The sequence below is a fragment of the Protopterus annectens genome, chromosome 1.part2 (assembly GCF_019279795.1).
Source record: "Protopterus annectens isolate FY-2018-M chromosome 1.part2, PAN1.0, whole genome shotgun sequence".
Lineage (NCBI taxonomy): Eukaryota > Metazoa > Chordata > Ceratodontiformes > Protopteridae > Protopterus > Protopterus annectens.
In genome coordinates, this window is record NC_056727.1 from 992,290,133 (window position 1) to 992,307,997 (window position 17,865).

At 41.6% G+C, this 17,865-nt stretch overlaps 1 protein-coding gene across 2 annotated transcripts in view; it reads right to left on the reverse strand.

Annotated features, from left to right (window-relative positions):
* LOC122792214 (protein argonaute-1) overlaps positions 1 to 17,865 on the reverse strand; it is a 1,920,205-nt gene that overhangs the window by 961,997 nt on the left and 940,343 nt on the right. For both annotated transcript variants that reach the window (XM_044059955.1, XM_044059956.1), the window contains exon 9: positions 9,097 to 9,216. In XM_044059955.1, coding sequence (XP_043915890.1) covers positions 9,097 to 9,216 — 120 coding nt within the window. The remainder of the gene's footprint in view (positions 1 to 9,096; positions 9,217 to 17,865) is intronic.

Here is a 17,865-nt window from a genome sequence, read left to right on the forward strand (position 1 = left end):
TAGTGAGACTTTGCAAGGTTCACTCTTACTTCAGTGGAATGAAAGAAATTGAACAGACTACAATTCTGTACACTACCATCCACCTGGGATGGAGTAAGCAAGGAGGTAGTTATCTAGGGAGAGGACAAGCTTGGCTTGTCACTACCTTTGCTGAGCTGTGATGAATTTGGTGAATAACATTGGGAGCAAATGTGAGACCAAAGGAGTTATTATGTAATACTTTAAAGCCAAACACTGCAATGTGGAATACCTGGAGGTAGACTGAAAAAAATCAAGACGCCAGATACCATGTGTGCAGACTCTGGAATTACATTTAAAAATATAAACAAATATAGAGTCCAAAAGTGTTGTTAAAATGTAGGAAACATCAAGACGTTGAAATAAAAATGTTTTTTTCAGTCTGTAGCTGCAGTTCTCCTTTAAGAGGTAAAATGGATACGTTAATGGTTGCGTGTGATGACATCCGTTTCTGCAGCTTCCTTGTAAGTTATCTTGCTAGAGGGACCCAGACTACGCAGGAAGTTATGTACTCCAAGACTGTCCCCCTTGCCATAATGGTGTCCTCCTATAAAAATGCCTTGAGGTACTTGGACAAAGTACTCTGCCCTGAGAAAAAAAAAGCTCTCTTGTTGGTCTGTGTCAAGCATTGCCCACAAGAACTGAACCGGTTTCACAAGGTTCAGATGGGATTTTGGTAAGTTTATAGACAAGCTAATAGATACCTGAAACATGCTAGGGTGCAGTGTTTTCTAAACTGCTTCTAGAATCATGCAGTCATCTAGAGGCTAAATATGAATTACCTCGATCCTGCAATAAGCAATTATGGAAGTCAGGCACTTTATGAATATCCAAAATGCAGCAGAGAAGCCAAGGAGAAAATATGTGAATTAGTCGTGTACTCTTCCCTCAAATCTTCAAAACTTTTCTGATCTTTGCAATGAAAATGAGAAGACAAGCATTTTTTTAGATTTAATGTGACGACAAAAGGCATAAGGGAAAAGCAGTTCAGTGTAAGCAATCTTGGTACTTTTCACAATTTACTTAACCTTTACATATCTAAAATTACTCTTCAAATATCTGCCTTTTCTCAGCACTAGAAAATGTTTGGTGTAAAGTCCTGTACTCTAATCTCCTTCTGTCATTCTTTCTTGCCCCTTGTGTTAGAAGGTCCTCTAAAAAGGAGCAAGGACCAGGACTGCTCCTTGGGAACTGGGACAATGCCTGCCAATTTGGACATGCTTAGGAAACGGAATTTGTACAATTTGGAGCTTTGCCTTAATATGGTCTGGCAGAAGCTAAAGTAACAAGCCAGGCATACACCTTAATTACACTTTCAAGTAGCTGATGCACCACTTAAACATGTATGGCAGATGAAGGCTCCAAGGTCAAGGTAGTAAAAGATGCACGTTTTCCTCCAAAAATGGCTGCATATCTTGCACTCTGCTACTGGAAATGGGCTTCCTGGATACAGCTAGAGAGGTTTATTTTTCTAGAATCAAGTGTCAGCTAAACAAGTCTTGTATAGAAACTTATGGAAATTTGGGAGCCTGTAGATATGGTCAGGCTTCCAAGGGATAGGGGAGGGAATCCAGCTCCACAGTTGTACTAATGAACACATCATCCTGTACTTCTAAAACTGGAGCTATAAAGCAGCAGCTTCAGCCCAAGTAAAAAGTCCCTGCATTTTAGCTGGGTCTGAGAGACTTAATTTGCTTCCTATTTGAAGTTTTCCCTAATCATGTGAAAGTGTGAAAGGTTTACTAAATGAAACATCTGGTGGCAAAGCAAAGGATAAACTGCCCTCTGTGTCAAAGTACTGGGGGCACACATACACATCTGTATTTCATATGCCAGTACATTTGCTCTGAGTAAGAAGTATCTGAATCCTGCCCTAGGATATTTCTGTATTATTCCTTTATGAAGGACCTCCAAACACCACAGGTGTCACCAAAAAACGAGTGCTTGGATTTAAAGAAACTCATGAAATCTTTGGCCAGCTGTAGCAGGTCCTGGAAAGTAGTTTGATTAGTGGCATGGGACAATGCTCTAGTTGACCTTGGGTGTGACAAGCTTCCAATCATCTGTTTAGGGCCTCAACAGAAAGTACAGTTGTACCACTTAACATAACTTTAGATGTTCGAGTAGATTAATGTTGCAGTACTAATTTTCCTGGGTCTTCCTGCCACGCAGAAGCCCACAGACAGCATGATTTCCAGAGACTTTTCACTATTCCTAGCCAACAGACATCCAATGACCAACATTCAGATATCAGAGTGTTAGAAGGGTGTCCATAAGCACAATAGTCAGGTCTATCTACACAGTGAACAGGCAGTCTGATGCCAGAGGACAGCACAAACCTCTCCAGGTGTATAAATTTTAGTGAAAAGGAGGAAAATCACAGGAGGCAAAGAGGGGGTGATGGAGATGAGAGGACCATCTTCAGAGAACTCCTCTACCCCTCATACCCAGCAAGGGGAAGACAAGTGGTCAGTCGACAGAGGTTTCCGACAGTGGAAGTATGTGCTGCAACACTAATCTACTCAATCATCTGCAATTATCTTTAGTGTGACACAAATGCACTATGTTCTTCATAGTCCTTCAGTGTTGTGGCATTGATTCTTGGGAGAATGCCCAAAGTTAAAAATTACGTGGTGGCTTATCTGTATGGCCTTAGGAAAACAAATACTTTGCAGGATGGCAGAAGCAAAACCTGCTCTAGCCCTGGAAGCATTGCCTACGTTACAGTGTTTTGTGACAGTGTGCACTGAATTCTATGTGGCTGCCTCTAGAATGACCTGGGTGGAACTCCACTGAGAAAAGCAGTGGTAATCACTCCACATCTGGTGGAGTGGGCTTTAATATGCCAAGGTAATTCCTTTCCATGATGTGAGTAACAGAACTTAATGCAGTTAGCTATCCATTTAGAGGCTGTCTGGAGACAGGTTTGCCCAGTTTACCTTCTGCGAAAGCTACCAGCAGTTGCTCTGCTCTATTACGGCTTTTTCTCCTATCTAGATAGTACCCGATCTGTCTGTGCACATCCAGTGAATAAATGACTTGCTCTGAGCTGTCTGTGCACATCTAGGGAATAAAGGACTTGCTCTGCCCTGCTCTATGAATTTGGGTAGAAGACTGGTAGGTGGACAAACTGGTTTAAAGTAATTTCTGATACCACTTTAAGCAAAGTTTGGGTTTGTTCTGAGGGTGACCCTACCTTGTGGAAAACAATGAAAGGTTTCTTTACAAATGAAGGCTTGTAGTTCAGAAACTCTCCTACTTGAAATCATAGGTATCAGAAATGTCTTTCAGGTGAGAATCCTTAGGAAGGGAGTGGTAGCAGGTTCAAAGGGAGGCAATGTTAGCTTTTCGAAAACAATTGATTTTAAGGTGGAATGACATTCCCTCTCGGTGGTCTGAAGTGAATCACCCCTTATGGAAAAAGGTTCACACTGGGGAGTGAGAATATAGGTGGAGCATTGTTCACCCAAGCTGAAATTCAAACACATGTACCTTAATGCTGAAATGGGAAAGGCCTAGTGTAAAGAGGCCTGACAAGTACTGCAAAATGGTGCCGATGCCTGAGTAGAATCTATGTTATTGCCGTGGCACCAGGCAGAAAGTCTTTTTCATTTTGCCAGGTATGATTGCTTGATACTGAGCTTTCTTACTTACCGTAAAATGGAGAGCAGCTTCTTGGGATAAGCTGTCCTTGGTGTCAAAACTCAATCCTCCAGTTGGTTAACTTGAGTGTGGCAAAGTGGGGATGGAAGACAGACCCCTTCACCTGGCTGACATCTATTGCCTGCGGAAGGGTGTGGGAATCTCCTCTCATTAAACATCAGAAGGAGGGGAAAACAAGTGTCATCTTAGCCAGAAGGGGGCCACTAGGATTATGCTGGGTTTGTCTGCCCTGATTTTTGTTAGTACCTTGGAAATCTGAGGCAAGGACAGGAACCAGGTTGTCCACGTGAAGGAGAATCCATCCATATTCCAAGCTCCTGTCTGTTGTGTTCTGGAGCAGAACATCTGCAGTTGCATGTTGTGGAGAGAGGCAAAAAAGTCTATTGCAGCAGATAGCCCAAAGGGTACAGCACCAAAGTGGGGGTGGGAGCCTGTTACTACAAAATCAAAGTTACTTTTTGAGTCTGCTATGGGGTCAGGGAGGTAAGCATCGTTTAGGCCTACGGTGACCATGGAAATACCTGGAAAGATCACTGGCAGTAATTTCTGCTATGTAAGCATTCTGAATGTTGAGATGTTAAGGAACTTGTTTAGCTTTCAGAGGTCCAAGATTAGTTTTCAACTGCCCTCTTTTCTTGAGACTACAAAATCCTTGAGTAGAAGCCTTTTCCTTCTTTTTCTGGAGGGACACACTGACTTGATCCTTGCTAAAGTAGTTCTCTGATAATACATGTTAAAAGACTTTCTTGCTCTTTTGGAAGTTTTGGAATACCCATGATGGGTGGAATTTCTCAGTTTTGAATATAGTACCCTTTCTTTATTATGCTGGGTATTCATTGGTTCATGGTGATGGATTTCTACTGGTTTAGGAAGGGACGGAAAGGGTTAAAGAAAGAGAGGGGTAGAACATAATCACAGTTGCTCTTTGTGCTGGGTGGGCTGGCTCCTTGGAGCCCCCTGCCCTTCCAAACTGTTCTGTATACCATTTCCTAGATTTTTTTTTAAATAGGAAGGCCTCTCCTTGTTTTGTCTAGGTGGAAAAGACTAAGGATTTGAAGGAAATTCCTATACCTTGGGGTGGGAGATAGGCAAAATTCTTTCACAGTTTGAATTTGCTTTCCTTTTTTTGTCCCGTTTCTCAAAAAACTTGTTCAACTGACAAACCAAAATAATTATTTATCGAATGGAGCATCTAGTAGTTCAATCTTTACTTGAGCTGACAAGGGCTGGGTCCCGAATCATACATGTCTGCGGATGAAAGAACCTGTGGCAGTTGCTCTGCAAGAAGCATCTAAGGTGTCAGCCACAATTTAAAGAGTATCTAGAGACTTGTAAAACTTCTCTGGCTATCTTCTGAATTTCCTTGGATAAGGTTCTATCTGGAAATAGAGTCTACCTTAGCTAGCATTCTGTCTTGGAGAGATTCAAGGTGCGCAAGCATATGTAATTGCCCGTTTAAAGCTCTCATTGCCAGGGTGGCAGGGGCATAGGCTTTCTTCCCAAATCTGTATAGTAATTTGCATTCCCTGTCATTAGACAGAGGATGTCTTGTTAGCATCTTTAGGTACACCTTTAGTGAATTCAGATGAAACAATAGAAGGATCACCCTTCAAATTTTTATAGAGGTGCTTATGAGTTTTAAGCACTCTAAAATCTGTCCAGTTTCCTTGAAGCAGTGGGTAGAGAATTAGGGTGTTACAGTTATGTCTTTGAAGACATTCACTGGAGGAAAAAGCCAGTGGTCAGGGGAGAAGGCAAACTCAGGAGTTCCCTACAGTGGCTCCCAGCCTGGGAGAAATGCTTACTTTCTCAACTAAAAGCCTCCTTCATTCTGTGCAGGGTATTCCAAAAGGAAAGGTCCTGGGGGGGCTTCTAAATCTGAGCAACTTTGAACTGGTAAGTTTCCACAGTAAGACAATCCCTCCTCATCCTCTGAGCTTCAGGAATCTTCTTTTTCCTAAAAAGCTATCTCCCTGATCTTTTTAGATGGAGCGGCCTCACAGGTGGATGAATGAGATGGCTCTGGATTTTATGAAAGCCAGAAAGTCATGTGCTATTGTAAGGAGGTCTTGGGTTTCAGCCTAAGTAGAGGTAGCTGCAGGTGGTGACAAAGCAAATGAAGTGATCATCTTCGGTCTGGTTGTCAGTTTTACAGGAGTGACCAGGGGATGTGGCCATCCAACCACAAGTTCAGGTGTTACTGATAGTCGAAAAAGACAGATCCCATAGACACTGCGCAGCTATCAGAAGCTCAAGCTTGCAAAACAACCTCATACCCAATAGATGTGTGAACCATGGTGACATCTAAAGGTAGGCCAAAAGCCATAGCAACCTCCCAAGGGGAAGCGCCAGATGGTTCGGGCCTAGGAATCATACTAGGGGGCTTGCAAAGGTACTCACCTATGTCATCAGGCGACTTAACAGAAACATCAGGGTCCTTGGCATTCTTTCGTCTTTCCCTTTTTTGGAATGACTCTAGCAAATTCTAGAAACTGTGGAAACCCTACAGTAACAATGGACTGCAATGCCACTGAGGAAGCTGATGATCCCATATGGGCAGAAAATACCTCTGTCATATATTTAAGCATGGAATTTTGTACACTTAGGACAGTTAGAAAAGTTATGCTGAGGCCCCAAGCAGAGCAGACAAATGAGTGAAAATCTTTGTGGGACTTGCTTCCCACACTTTCAAAAAAGTACACAATTGCTTGAACATAAAAATTAGAGAAATTTCCCCAAAGGGGATTATCTGACTAGAAGGAGAAGAATGATCTCTGAAATCACAAGACAACTTAATGGACTCCAAGCATATTGAACACACATGAAAGCAAATCAGACTGAATGGCTAGAAAGAACTGAAGATGGTGCCAGACACCCTTCTTATACCCAAATGTCCAGATTTCTGTAATCCACTAGCTTGGAATGATACAAAGACTCCGGAAACTGGGCCGGTCATGGGCTTTTGCATGGAAGAAAAACCCAAGAATTAATACTGCAATACTGACTATGAAGAACATCTGGTGTAGCCACCTTATAGGGCTCAGATGGAGGGCATGATACTTCTCTATATGCTCAAGTGTCTGTGCAAATAAGCTAAGTCAGGACACTGCTCCTCCTTTTCCCCCCAACAATGACTCAGGTGTCAAATCCAAAGATTCACAGAAAGAGCCAGACTAACCAATGGCAGGACAGCTTTGGCCTGTGAGGGCACACTATCAGCTGACAATGTGGTGGCTACCAGCTGTGAATATGGGGGCTGTAATCATGTCAATCAGTTCCATGTCAGCTGGCCCAACAAAATCCTCAGGCACAAAATGACCATCTCTTGCCCTTTGCTTCTACCTACTGAATTTCTCCAAATGTCTACACTTTGTATTGTCAATCTTGGCTGATGCATGGCAGACTGAATCCAAGGCACTGGCATTCTCTAGGCTAAAAAACAGACATTTTCTGCAACACACCAGTACTTCTTCAGGTTGACTCTGGCACTATGTGGACAAATGTCCACATTATGTTCCAGATGTAGACAGAACACAGTATGAACAGAAAAATGAAATTGGTTTACTGCAATCATAAAAGTTACTAACACAATATCTCTGACACCTCTAAGCAGAAATAGAAAGCTTTTCCTAGCAGTGTACGTATCTGAATGCCTTGAAGTAAGCCTACAAAATTAAGATTGAGAACACCAGAACGAGTAAGCAACTAGGAAATACAAGAAAGCCAGAGGATGGCGTCAATGAGTTCCCCTCTTACACCATCAATGAATTTGCAACTCAGAGTGGAGTTGGATGAAGTCAAAATGTAGAAGGCAAAGCTCTGAAAAGTGGGCCAGCTTCCATGCTCCCTGGAAACAGGATGCCCAGATGCTATGACTCCAACAATTAGAATTCTCTTTTACTGGTGAAAATATTCCCTATGGAACAGCTTGGAAAGACAAGAAAATGGACACTGATACTATCAAACAAAGCATCACAGCAACCAATGCAACTGCTACGGCATAGTGAGGGGGCCCAAAGACATTGCATTACAAATTTTGATAATAGAGAAGTCAAGCCTGGAGCCAATGATGGGAAAGCTATTACCAATAGTACTGCTGTTAGCACTAAAACAACGGTCTAAAAACACAGTCTGAAAGATAGATGGCCATAGGAACAACTCAGGAGGCCTGACAATACATGCAATTATGTCACTTACTGCAAAACTAGTGCCAGATGAAAAGGAATGACAGACTAGCAAAAACTTACATAAGAAAAAGAAAACTGTAGAACTTGCAAACACATTCCAATCAAAATCCAAACAATAAGCAGCAAAGTAGCCAGAGCATGTTTTCCTCTGCACATTCAAGATGCAAGACAAAGAACTGGAGAGAGACAGGTGAATGATGTATTATTTATTATGGGAAAGGGGAAAGTTACAAGCAATTTGGAAAAGTTTCATCTGTCATGCAGTTCTATGGCCTGTGGTATTCACTAAACTGTTACTTAAGGTAGACTTGACACATTAGTGGTTACCTCACCAGAGAGATGACAGCAATCTTTTTGTACTCTTAAAAGAATATATAACCTGCTTTTGAGTAAGCTCTCAAAACCAGTCACTGATTAAAAACAAATACAGTCACTGATGACTACAGAGAATATGCTACTTCTTTTCAGTTCACCAAATGCAACAAATTAGAAGCGTTACCTGCGGAACAGGCAAAAACCTGACAAAAGTCCCACACTCTGCTCCTCTTATTGCCCTACCCATTTCTCTTTCAAAGTTGATCATCATGCTAGTAGCAACAGTTCTGAATAAACTGTTAATAATATGCTAAAGGTAACAACTAAGCAAATGTATAGACATGCTAATTATGCTAAAAGATATTAGTAATGTTTTTAGTAACTATCACACTAGATAAGCATGGGATTCTAAAAAATCCTACTGGGAAATAACAGTAAGTGTATAATATTATTCCACATTTTCCCACAATGAGTACTTTATAATTTTCATGAATTCACGTTTTATTAATATCTACATTATTTATACTGAAGTCACAAAATATGAAATTTTAATTTTACCATAGAGAACAAACACTGAAGAGGACTCTTTTGAGTCATCTAATTGCCTGCTAATGGTCATATTTCACACCACCCAGGATCCCAGCTGAAACAAAAGATCATTCTGCCAAAATAATTTTAATGCTAACAGGAAATCCAAATTAAACAAAAACATTTTCAGAAATACACTAAAGAAATGTTAGCTCTCAACAAGACTCAAAATATACGACAAACACTTTCACCAAACCTGAAATTCCTGACAGTGACAGACACACAGATTTCCCAATTGTCAGGAAAAATTCCTTACAGGTGACAACCCTAAAAGTATTCATTATAAAATTGCAACTATACTTATTACATTCTTGCACTATCTTACCAGACGGCTAATCTCTTCTTGCCTGTCAGGTGCCGACCTTGCAGTTGCCTTTATCATGGTGGATGTCTGATTGTCTGTCAGCTTTTTAATACATCTCTGTCCAGCTACAATGTTACAGACCTGAAAAGAGAGGATTTAAAACCGAAAGCAGTTAAATACGTTTTCCGTCAGCGTAACTGATGATACTGTCTTTTATTCTGACAACATTTTTTCATCTTTATGTTCACTGTAAGGACCATGTACTCAACTTCAAGATGACGAACACACAAAACCCCTCATTTCCACAAAATCACACAGGATGTGACTTTTGCACATAATCCACAATACAGGATTGAATTCAAAATGACAAAATTCACAAGACCATAAAAGACTGACTCAAAATCCTTCCTATGTTAAAGTCTTATTCCATGGCCTTTATATAGTCCCATAAAAACGACTCCATAACATTCAATAATTCCCTACATAGCTTCAATATCAGAGCCCATCTTTACTTCACTCTACAAGAGACAGAAGTCAACAAAAAGGGTATTTCTTTGTTAGTCAAAGAAATTAAACTTTCACTGAGTTTTTGAAGGAGGAGATGGGGTGGGGCAATTCACCCTGCAACACCCCACATCTCAAGCAAGCACACATCTGCCACATGTATAAACCACAAAGATCAGTAGTCCTGAATATTATAACTCATCACTATGCATCATCCATGTCCCATACAGAGGTTGACATTCCCTACTAAACTCATTTATGAAAATTCAATTAAAATACTATCTTTAGAGCGCGGGGTATGGGACCAAAGACTTCAGCACAGTGATTCTAATAATCCCATGCAGTTACCAAAAAAAAAATGTTTTAAAAGCAGGCAATATAAAAATCTTCAAAAAAAGTTAATAGAAATAGATGACCTAGAGGTTCTGGACATCCAAAGCAAGAGGAAGGAAGAGTTTCTGGAATGAGAAAGGGGTGCCCTAATGACTGCAAAAGGCATTCTTCGTGGGAAATTCAGGTGAGGAGGAGGAAGATTTCTACAAAAAAGAATTAAATATGCCTTCACTGCAGAAAAAGATGAATCAAATACCTAAAGTCATGAAACTGAACTGGACAATGATTGACTACATAAAAACAGATTAGAAAAGTCTGAAAGAAGTCAAAAATGTACTCCCCTATCATTCAGATGGCATAGTAGGTTGTACATGACAGAACTGAAGTTGAAGCAAAGAAGTGTGGAATTGGAAGCTCAGCAGGAAGATACAAAAGAAAAACTAGTGAAAAGTACAGTTGGGTAAGTAAACTTAACATACAAGCAGATGTTCAAATGATCACTGCTATAAGCAAGCCTTAGCTATATGGGGTTGTAGCCTGCATAGGTACAACAGCCTGCAAGCTTCCAAAGCTTCAAAGACACAGTCCATTGGATCACAGCAAAATACTGGGCAAACTTAATCCTAGATATGCTTCCAAGAAATATTAGTAGAGTATTGATCCTGTAAGTTATGTGGGAGCTGTATACAAACTTAAGCACGAGTGGTTGAGCATTTACAAGCTTCTTCTCTAACAGATAACAAGAAAAGAAGTAGCACAACAACCAGTGAAGGAATCCAATCCAGTACCAAGCACTCGGGTAGAACGGGAGTAATCACACAAAAGTGAACTCTCGACCAAATAAATGCCGATTTTATTCCACAAACCACATAGATAGACAGTTCCAAGGCAGTACGATACAATACGAAATAGTGCACTTGAAAAACACTTGAAACAGAATCACACAATGAGATGGTTTAGCGCTTTCATCTCGCAACAGCAGATTTCTTCAGAACCATATTGTTTTCTGCATCATCAGTTTAAATAACCAACATTTTGGCGCCAAAACATTAATTAGTGATTAATTATTCAATATTATATCAAATATGCATTCCATCATAGTGTACTGTCCTTATTAATCGTACTGAAGTAATTATAAATTTTACATATATTATTTATACAGTGTTTAAAATTTAAGCAGTATATTTACAAAAATTTATAATATTTACTTCAGTACGATTAATAAGGACAGTACACTATGATGGAATGCATATTTGATATAATATTGAATAATTAATCACTAATTAATGTTTTGGCGCCAAAATGTTGGTTATTTAAACTGATGATGCAGAAAACAATATGGTTCTGAAGAAATCTGCTGTTGCCAGATGAAAGCGCTAAACCATCTCATTGTGTGATTCTGTTTCAAGTGTTTTTCAAGTGCACTATTTCGTATTGTATCGTACTGCCTTGGAACTGTCCATCTATGTGGTTTGTGGAATAAAATCGTTGGCATTTATTTGGTCGAGAGTTCACTTTTGTGTGATTACTCCCGTTCTACCAGAGTGCTTGGTACTGGATTGGATTTCTTCTCTAACAGAGACAGATGCCACGCCAGGGGTAAATTTGCAATTCCCCATCCACTGATCCAAGTTTTGCTGAAGTGAAGGGAATAACTTTTCTTCTACTGGATGGGAAGCCTGTTCAGAGAAGGGACAACCTTTGACATAAAAACCTGCACTTTTGGCATGTCCTTTTTATGTTGTAGACTAGGTTCAGATCTCTAGATTGGGTGTTTCTGGTGCCATTTCTTTTGTGGATATGCAACATGTGCATTAAGGCTGAATCAGAAGATGCTTTGTAGGCCACATATATGTTGCCTCTCAGCAGCAATAGTAGACAGTATATGGACAATGCTTTGAGGCAGTCTGTGTAAGACTCATTTTCTATATGATGCATTCGTTTAGTGAGTAATCTTGGAGGTCGCTTAAGTCACCTATGCTTGGTCAGGTACATACCGAAGGGTGCACTGTACTAGATGATTTGTTTTATGAGGGCAGAGAAAGTACAGTCATATAAGAACTTACCATTAAAGTAGATGTCCTACTTATCACTGTTGCAGTATTCCTTACAACTGGGATATCCTGCTGAGGATGGTTGTATGTATGGCATGCATACCAAAGCTTGGGCCCTTCCAAGTGCAGTACATCTGATGAATGTCCTACATCACAGGAGTAAAGTACATAAATAATGTACCAGCATCAAATCCTTAGACTAATTGCCACAGGAAAAGAGGAGCTGCCAATGAGGAAGAAAAGAAAGATGGTACATGTGCATCCAGAAAGAAGGAAAAAAGACTCCCGTCAGAGGGAGAAGGAAAAATACTGGGAAGGAGGGAGGGATAGAATACTGCAACAGTGACAAGTAGGACATCTACTGTTATGTTAAGTTCTAGCACACCTGCAGTATACTCTTCTTAACCACTGCTGCAGTAGTTCTTACAATAGGAAGAGCAATAGAGCTGCCATAAAAGGATGGAAGAAGGAACTAAGGAACCCTCAATGGAGGTTTAACCTAGCAAAACCTGCTCTGGCCCTGAAAATCAGAAACAACTTCTAGTGCTCAGTAAATATATATAAAGACCAAGCAGCAGCTTTCAAAACAGATTTAGCACAGAGACCCATAAAAAAACTCCAGAAGAGTCAACCTTCCTAGTACAATTAGCACAAACAAAAGTAAAAGCAAGCTGCTTGCTATGAAAACAACAAAAGGGAATGGCTTTAGAAATTCAAGAATAAATGGTTTGCCTTGAAACTGTTAAACCCCAAGTTCTTGTCCTGAAAAGAAGCAAAATGCTGCTCAGATTGCCTAATATCTTCAGTTTGTCTAAACAATGTCTGAGTTGTCTATGCAAATCCAAAGAATGCAGAATCTTCTCATTACTATTTTGAGAAAAGGAAGGAAGATGGATGGTCTAATTCAAGGACGCATTACTGACCACTTTAGGCATAAAAGAAGCACTGGTTCTACAAGACACCATGTCTGTGTGTGTGTATGTGTGTGTGTGTGTGTGTGTGGGGGCAGAGGAGGAATTGCCATAAAGTACAGTTTTGTACCTACCATAAATGTAGATGTTCGAGTGTATACGCTGCTGCAATCATTACACTTGGGTTATCCTGCCGTCAGACGGTTCCCCAGTGGGCCTGAGTTCCAAAGTCTTGGTCCGGCATTGGTTGCTGTTGCCTCTTCCCTGCCGTCAGTGCGACAGGGGTACATAAGATGCAGCAGACACCATTTTCTTCAGTTTTTCTTGCCCCAGATGTCAGGTGCAACCAAATAGGTAGGCAATTCAAATTGCTAATAAAACATACATAAGAAAAACAAACAACAACTTTCAGCTACCAGCAAATACTCCCCATAGGTAGTAAAGGGTAGAAGACATAGGTACGTACCAGCAAGTAAGAGGGGAAGGAGGGAGGGTAACCTGGACTGCAACAGTGTATACACACTTGAACATCTACATTTATGGTAGGTACAAAAAGTACAGTTTTGTACCTACCATAAATGTAGATGTCCGATAGATATGCAACTGCAGTCATAACATGTGGGTTTGTCCTGCCTCAGGCAGCCCTCGGTCGGCTGGATTCCAAAGTCTGGGTCCGGCGTCGGCTGGTGTCACCTCCTCTCCGACGTCAGTATGGCTGGAGTATAAAGGCATCGGCCGACGCCATCTTCTTCGGTGTTTCTTGCCCCAGATGCCAGGTGCCCTCCTAGGAAGGCTAAATTTGGTTAATGGATAAACAATTCCAGACATGCACAACAGTAATAAACAGATACACCATAGGAGATACCCCCAGCTAATAGGAATAGGGGTAGTGGACCCATAAAGAAGGTTGCAGAGGGGTAGGAGGGTGGGAAAATCCGACTGCAGTTGCATATCTATCGGACATCTACATTTATGGTAGGTACAAAACTGTACTATGTCCTTCAAGAATGCAACTGCAGTCATAACATATGGGTTGAATACCATAGCCAAGCTGGGGGTGGTTGGAACTAAGAAAGTGATGGTGTAGCTAAAATGCCCTGCAGGACTGCCGAAGCAAAGCCTGCTCGGGATCTGGAGTATAAAGACAGGTTGTAGTGCTTGGTAAATGTATGCACGGAGCTCCATGTAGCAGCCTCTAGAATGTCCTTTGTAGCTACTCCTCTTAGGAAAGCTGTGGATGTGGCTATAGCTCTGGTGGAGTGTGGCCTAATATTGTCTGGCACACCGTTTCCATGAAAAGAATAGCAGAATCTGATGCAGTGTCCAATCCATTTGGAAATTGTTTGTTTGGAGATTGCTCTTCCTTGTACTCCAGCAGCATAGGCTACAAGCAGTTGGTCAGACTTTCTGGTGGCCTTAGTTCTATCCAAGTAGTAGTGTAGTTGTCTGTGTATGTCCAAAGTATGCAGCAGTGCTTCCCCCCTGTTTTGAGGATTGGGGAAGAAAGTAGGCAGGTGAATGGCTTGATTTAGAGACACCCTGGAAATTACTTTTGGCATGAATGAAGGGTTGGTTCTTAGAGAGACTCTGTCCTGATGAAAAATGAGAAAAGAAGGTACTGTCATGAGTGCCTGCATCTCAGAGACTCTTCTTGCTGATGTGATTGCCAATAGGAAAACCGTTTTCCATGAGAGAAATTGCATTTCTGAAGTTGCTGCTGGTTCAAAGGGAGGAAGAGTTAATTTTTCCAAGACGAAATTGAGGTCCCATGCAGGTACTGGCGGTTTCCTGGGAGGTTTGATATTCTTTATCCCTCTTAGGAACTGTCTTAGCAAAGGATGTGAAAACACAGGTGGATCACAATTGTATTTTGCTGAGATTGCTGAGGCATGAATCTTTATGGAAGAATATGAGAGACCAGTATGAAACATTTCTGCCAAGTATTCCAATATCTGAGGTATACTCAATACTGTTGTATCCTGACCCCTGTTAGCATTCCAGATGATGAATCTCTTCCACTTGGCTGAATAGGTTTTTCTGGTGGAAGGTCTGCGTGCTTCCAGTAAGATCTCTTGAACTTTTTTGGAAAGAGAGATATCGGAAGGAGTTATGGTAACCTCCAGGCTTGTCAGATGCAATGTTTTCAGGTTTTGATGAACAGTCCCTGTAATTGTGTTGTGTTAGAAGCAGAGGCCATAGGGGTAGAGGCCACAGTTTGGTCCGAGTTATGCTCAACAGCAATGGGTACCAGTGCTGCCTTGGCCAGTCTGGAGCTATCAAAATGCCTGTTGGTTGTTCTGCTTTGATCTTCAGTATCACCTTGGTCAGCAGTGGTAGAGGAGGGAATGCATAAATTGCTAGGGAATTCCAGCTGAAGGAGAGAGCATCCATTTTCCAGGCTAGAGGATGGTGGGTCCTTGTACAGAACTTTTCCAGGTGATGATTCATGTGAGAAGCAAAGAGATCTATGTCCGGTCTTCCCCATGTCCTTATTTGTGAGAAAATGTGAGGATGCAGCATCCATTCATGTGGATCCAAGAAATTTCTGCTCAGCTTGTCCGCCAGTACATTGTCCTTGCCTGGCACAAACTGGGATTGCAAATGTATCTTCAGACTTAGGGATTTTTCCCAGAGAATCATTGTTAGTCTGCAGAGGGGATAAGAATGAGTGCTTCCCTTCTTGTTTATATACCACATAACAGTGGTGTTGTCTGTCCTTATTAGCAAATGTCCTTGTTGAAGTGATTTTTCGAAAATCTCGATTGCATGCATCACTGCCAACATCTCTTTTTGGTTTATGTGCAGATGCCTTTCCCTTGGTGTCCATTGACCTAGAATGCATCTGCCCTCCATGTGCGCCCACCCATCCATGGTCTGAGGCGTCTGTTGTAATCATTTGACCTGTTTGAGGTTTGTTGAAAGACATGCCTTTGTTTAACTGACTTGCTTGAGCCCCCACCACAAAAATTTTCTTTGCAGACATGGAATGAGTGGGATTACGTCCTCTAGGCTTTGGCTGTGTTGGGACCATAAGCTTTTTAAATACCATTGCAGCTTTCTCATATGAAGTCTTGCCAAAGGTATCAGGAGAATGCAAGATGCCATGAACCCCAGGGCCTGCAGGATTTTCCTTGCAGTCAGCTGGGAGAGCTTTGCTAGGCCTTTGAAGTACTCTGGTAACTGCTGTTGTTTTTCCTCTGAGATAAGCCATTTGTGTTTTTGTGTCCAGTTTGGCTCCTAGGAAAATAATTTGTTGGGATGGCAGAAGTCTTGATTTCTGAATGTTGACTGCGTATCCCAAGGCCTGTAGTAATTGAATGACATAGTGCAAGTTTGCTATCAAGGTTTGTTTGTTGTCTGCTTGTATGAGGCAGTCGTCCAGGTAGGGGTATATTTGAATCCCCTGGAGTCTGCAGTGTGCCACTACTGATGCCAGGCATTTCGTGAACACTCTGGGCGCAGTAGATAAGCCAAACGGCAATGCTGAGAATTGATAATGCTCTGTCCCTGCAAGAAATCTGAAGTATCTTCCGCAGCTTTGTCTGATTGGGACATGCAGGTATGCCTCCTTGAGGTCCAAAGTGACCAGCCAAGACCCCTTGCCCAGCATGGGAAGGAGTTGCTGCAACGTCAGCATTTTGAACTTTGGCACAATGAGATAAGTATTTAGAGTAGACAAGTCCAGTATAGGCCTCCATTTGTTTTCCTTTCTTGGAACAAGGAACAGTCTTGAATAAAATCCCTGGCCTTGTTCCTGTGGAGGGAACTTTTCTATTGCTTTTATATTTAACAGCTTTGAAACTTGAATGAGTGCCTCTGCCCTTTGATGAAGTGGCAGGTTTGGCATGCCTTGTCTTATTGGTAAAGTATGGAAGTGGAATCTGTAACCTTTGTCTATTAAATCCAGAATCCAGTTGTCCTTGGTTAAGATATGCCAGTTTTTTGAGAATAAGGATAATTTTCCACCCAAAGGTGCTTCTCTTTGAGCCTTTGTAGACGGTATGAAAGTCAAGTCATTGTGGTTGTCCTTGTGGTGCAGCTGGGCTGCCTGCGCCACTTCTTTGATTTGTTGGTTGCCATTGGCGGCCCCTGTAGGAGCCTCGTTATTGCCCTCTACCTCGGGCACGCCTGTTTTTTCCCCTTTGAAACTTGTCAGTGTCTGGAAAGGACCAATTCTTTGAAGGCCAATTCCTGCTGAATCTGGGTGGCTGAACCTGGGGAAATCTTTGACTGTCTGTACTGATTTAGCTTTTTCCTCAATGGACTTCAACACACTTGTGCATTAGCACCAAAAAGCTTCTGTTTTTCCAGAGGTGCATCAAGTAACTTTACTTTAACATGGTCTGGCAGTGGCTGTTCTTTTAACCAAGCATGTCTACGTATAACAGCCCCAGTCATAGTTGCCCTACATGAAGCCTCCAATGCATCATAACCACACTGAAGAAAATGATTGCTAACCTGCTGAGTGTTATGTACTAGATCCTGCAATGCCTTTCTATCAATAGGCTCAGGAGAGGCTAGCTTTTCTGTAAATCATCCAGTAAAAATCCTGGTACTGAAACATATGAAAAAGGCAGTTAAGTGACCTCATGGCCAGGGTGGTAGAGGTATAAACTTTTTTACCCCATCTCTCCAGGGACCTAGCTTCCCTATCCGCTGGCAGTGGATTCTTGGCTGTGGAAGTAGCCACTCCCTTGGGGCCCTGTGAAATAGTTTCTAGATCCACAGAATGGGCCTTAAAGAGATGTTTGTGGGTGTCAGGGACCCTATAATATCTGTCTGGCTTGACAGGAGCAGGAGGGAGAGAATCAGGGTTAGCACTGGAGTCGGAGAAAACATCATCCAGGACATCCATAGCTGGAGGGATAGCTAAAGGTCTGTGCTGGGGTAGCTTGAGGAAGGTACGTAGCCTTTTCCTGGAATCAGAGAATTCCTGACCCTGCCATTTAAAATGCTCCCTCATAGTGTAGGACTTCACCAAACGACAA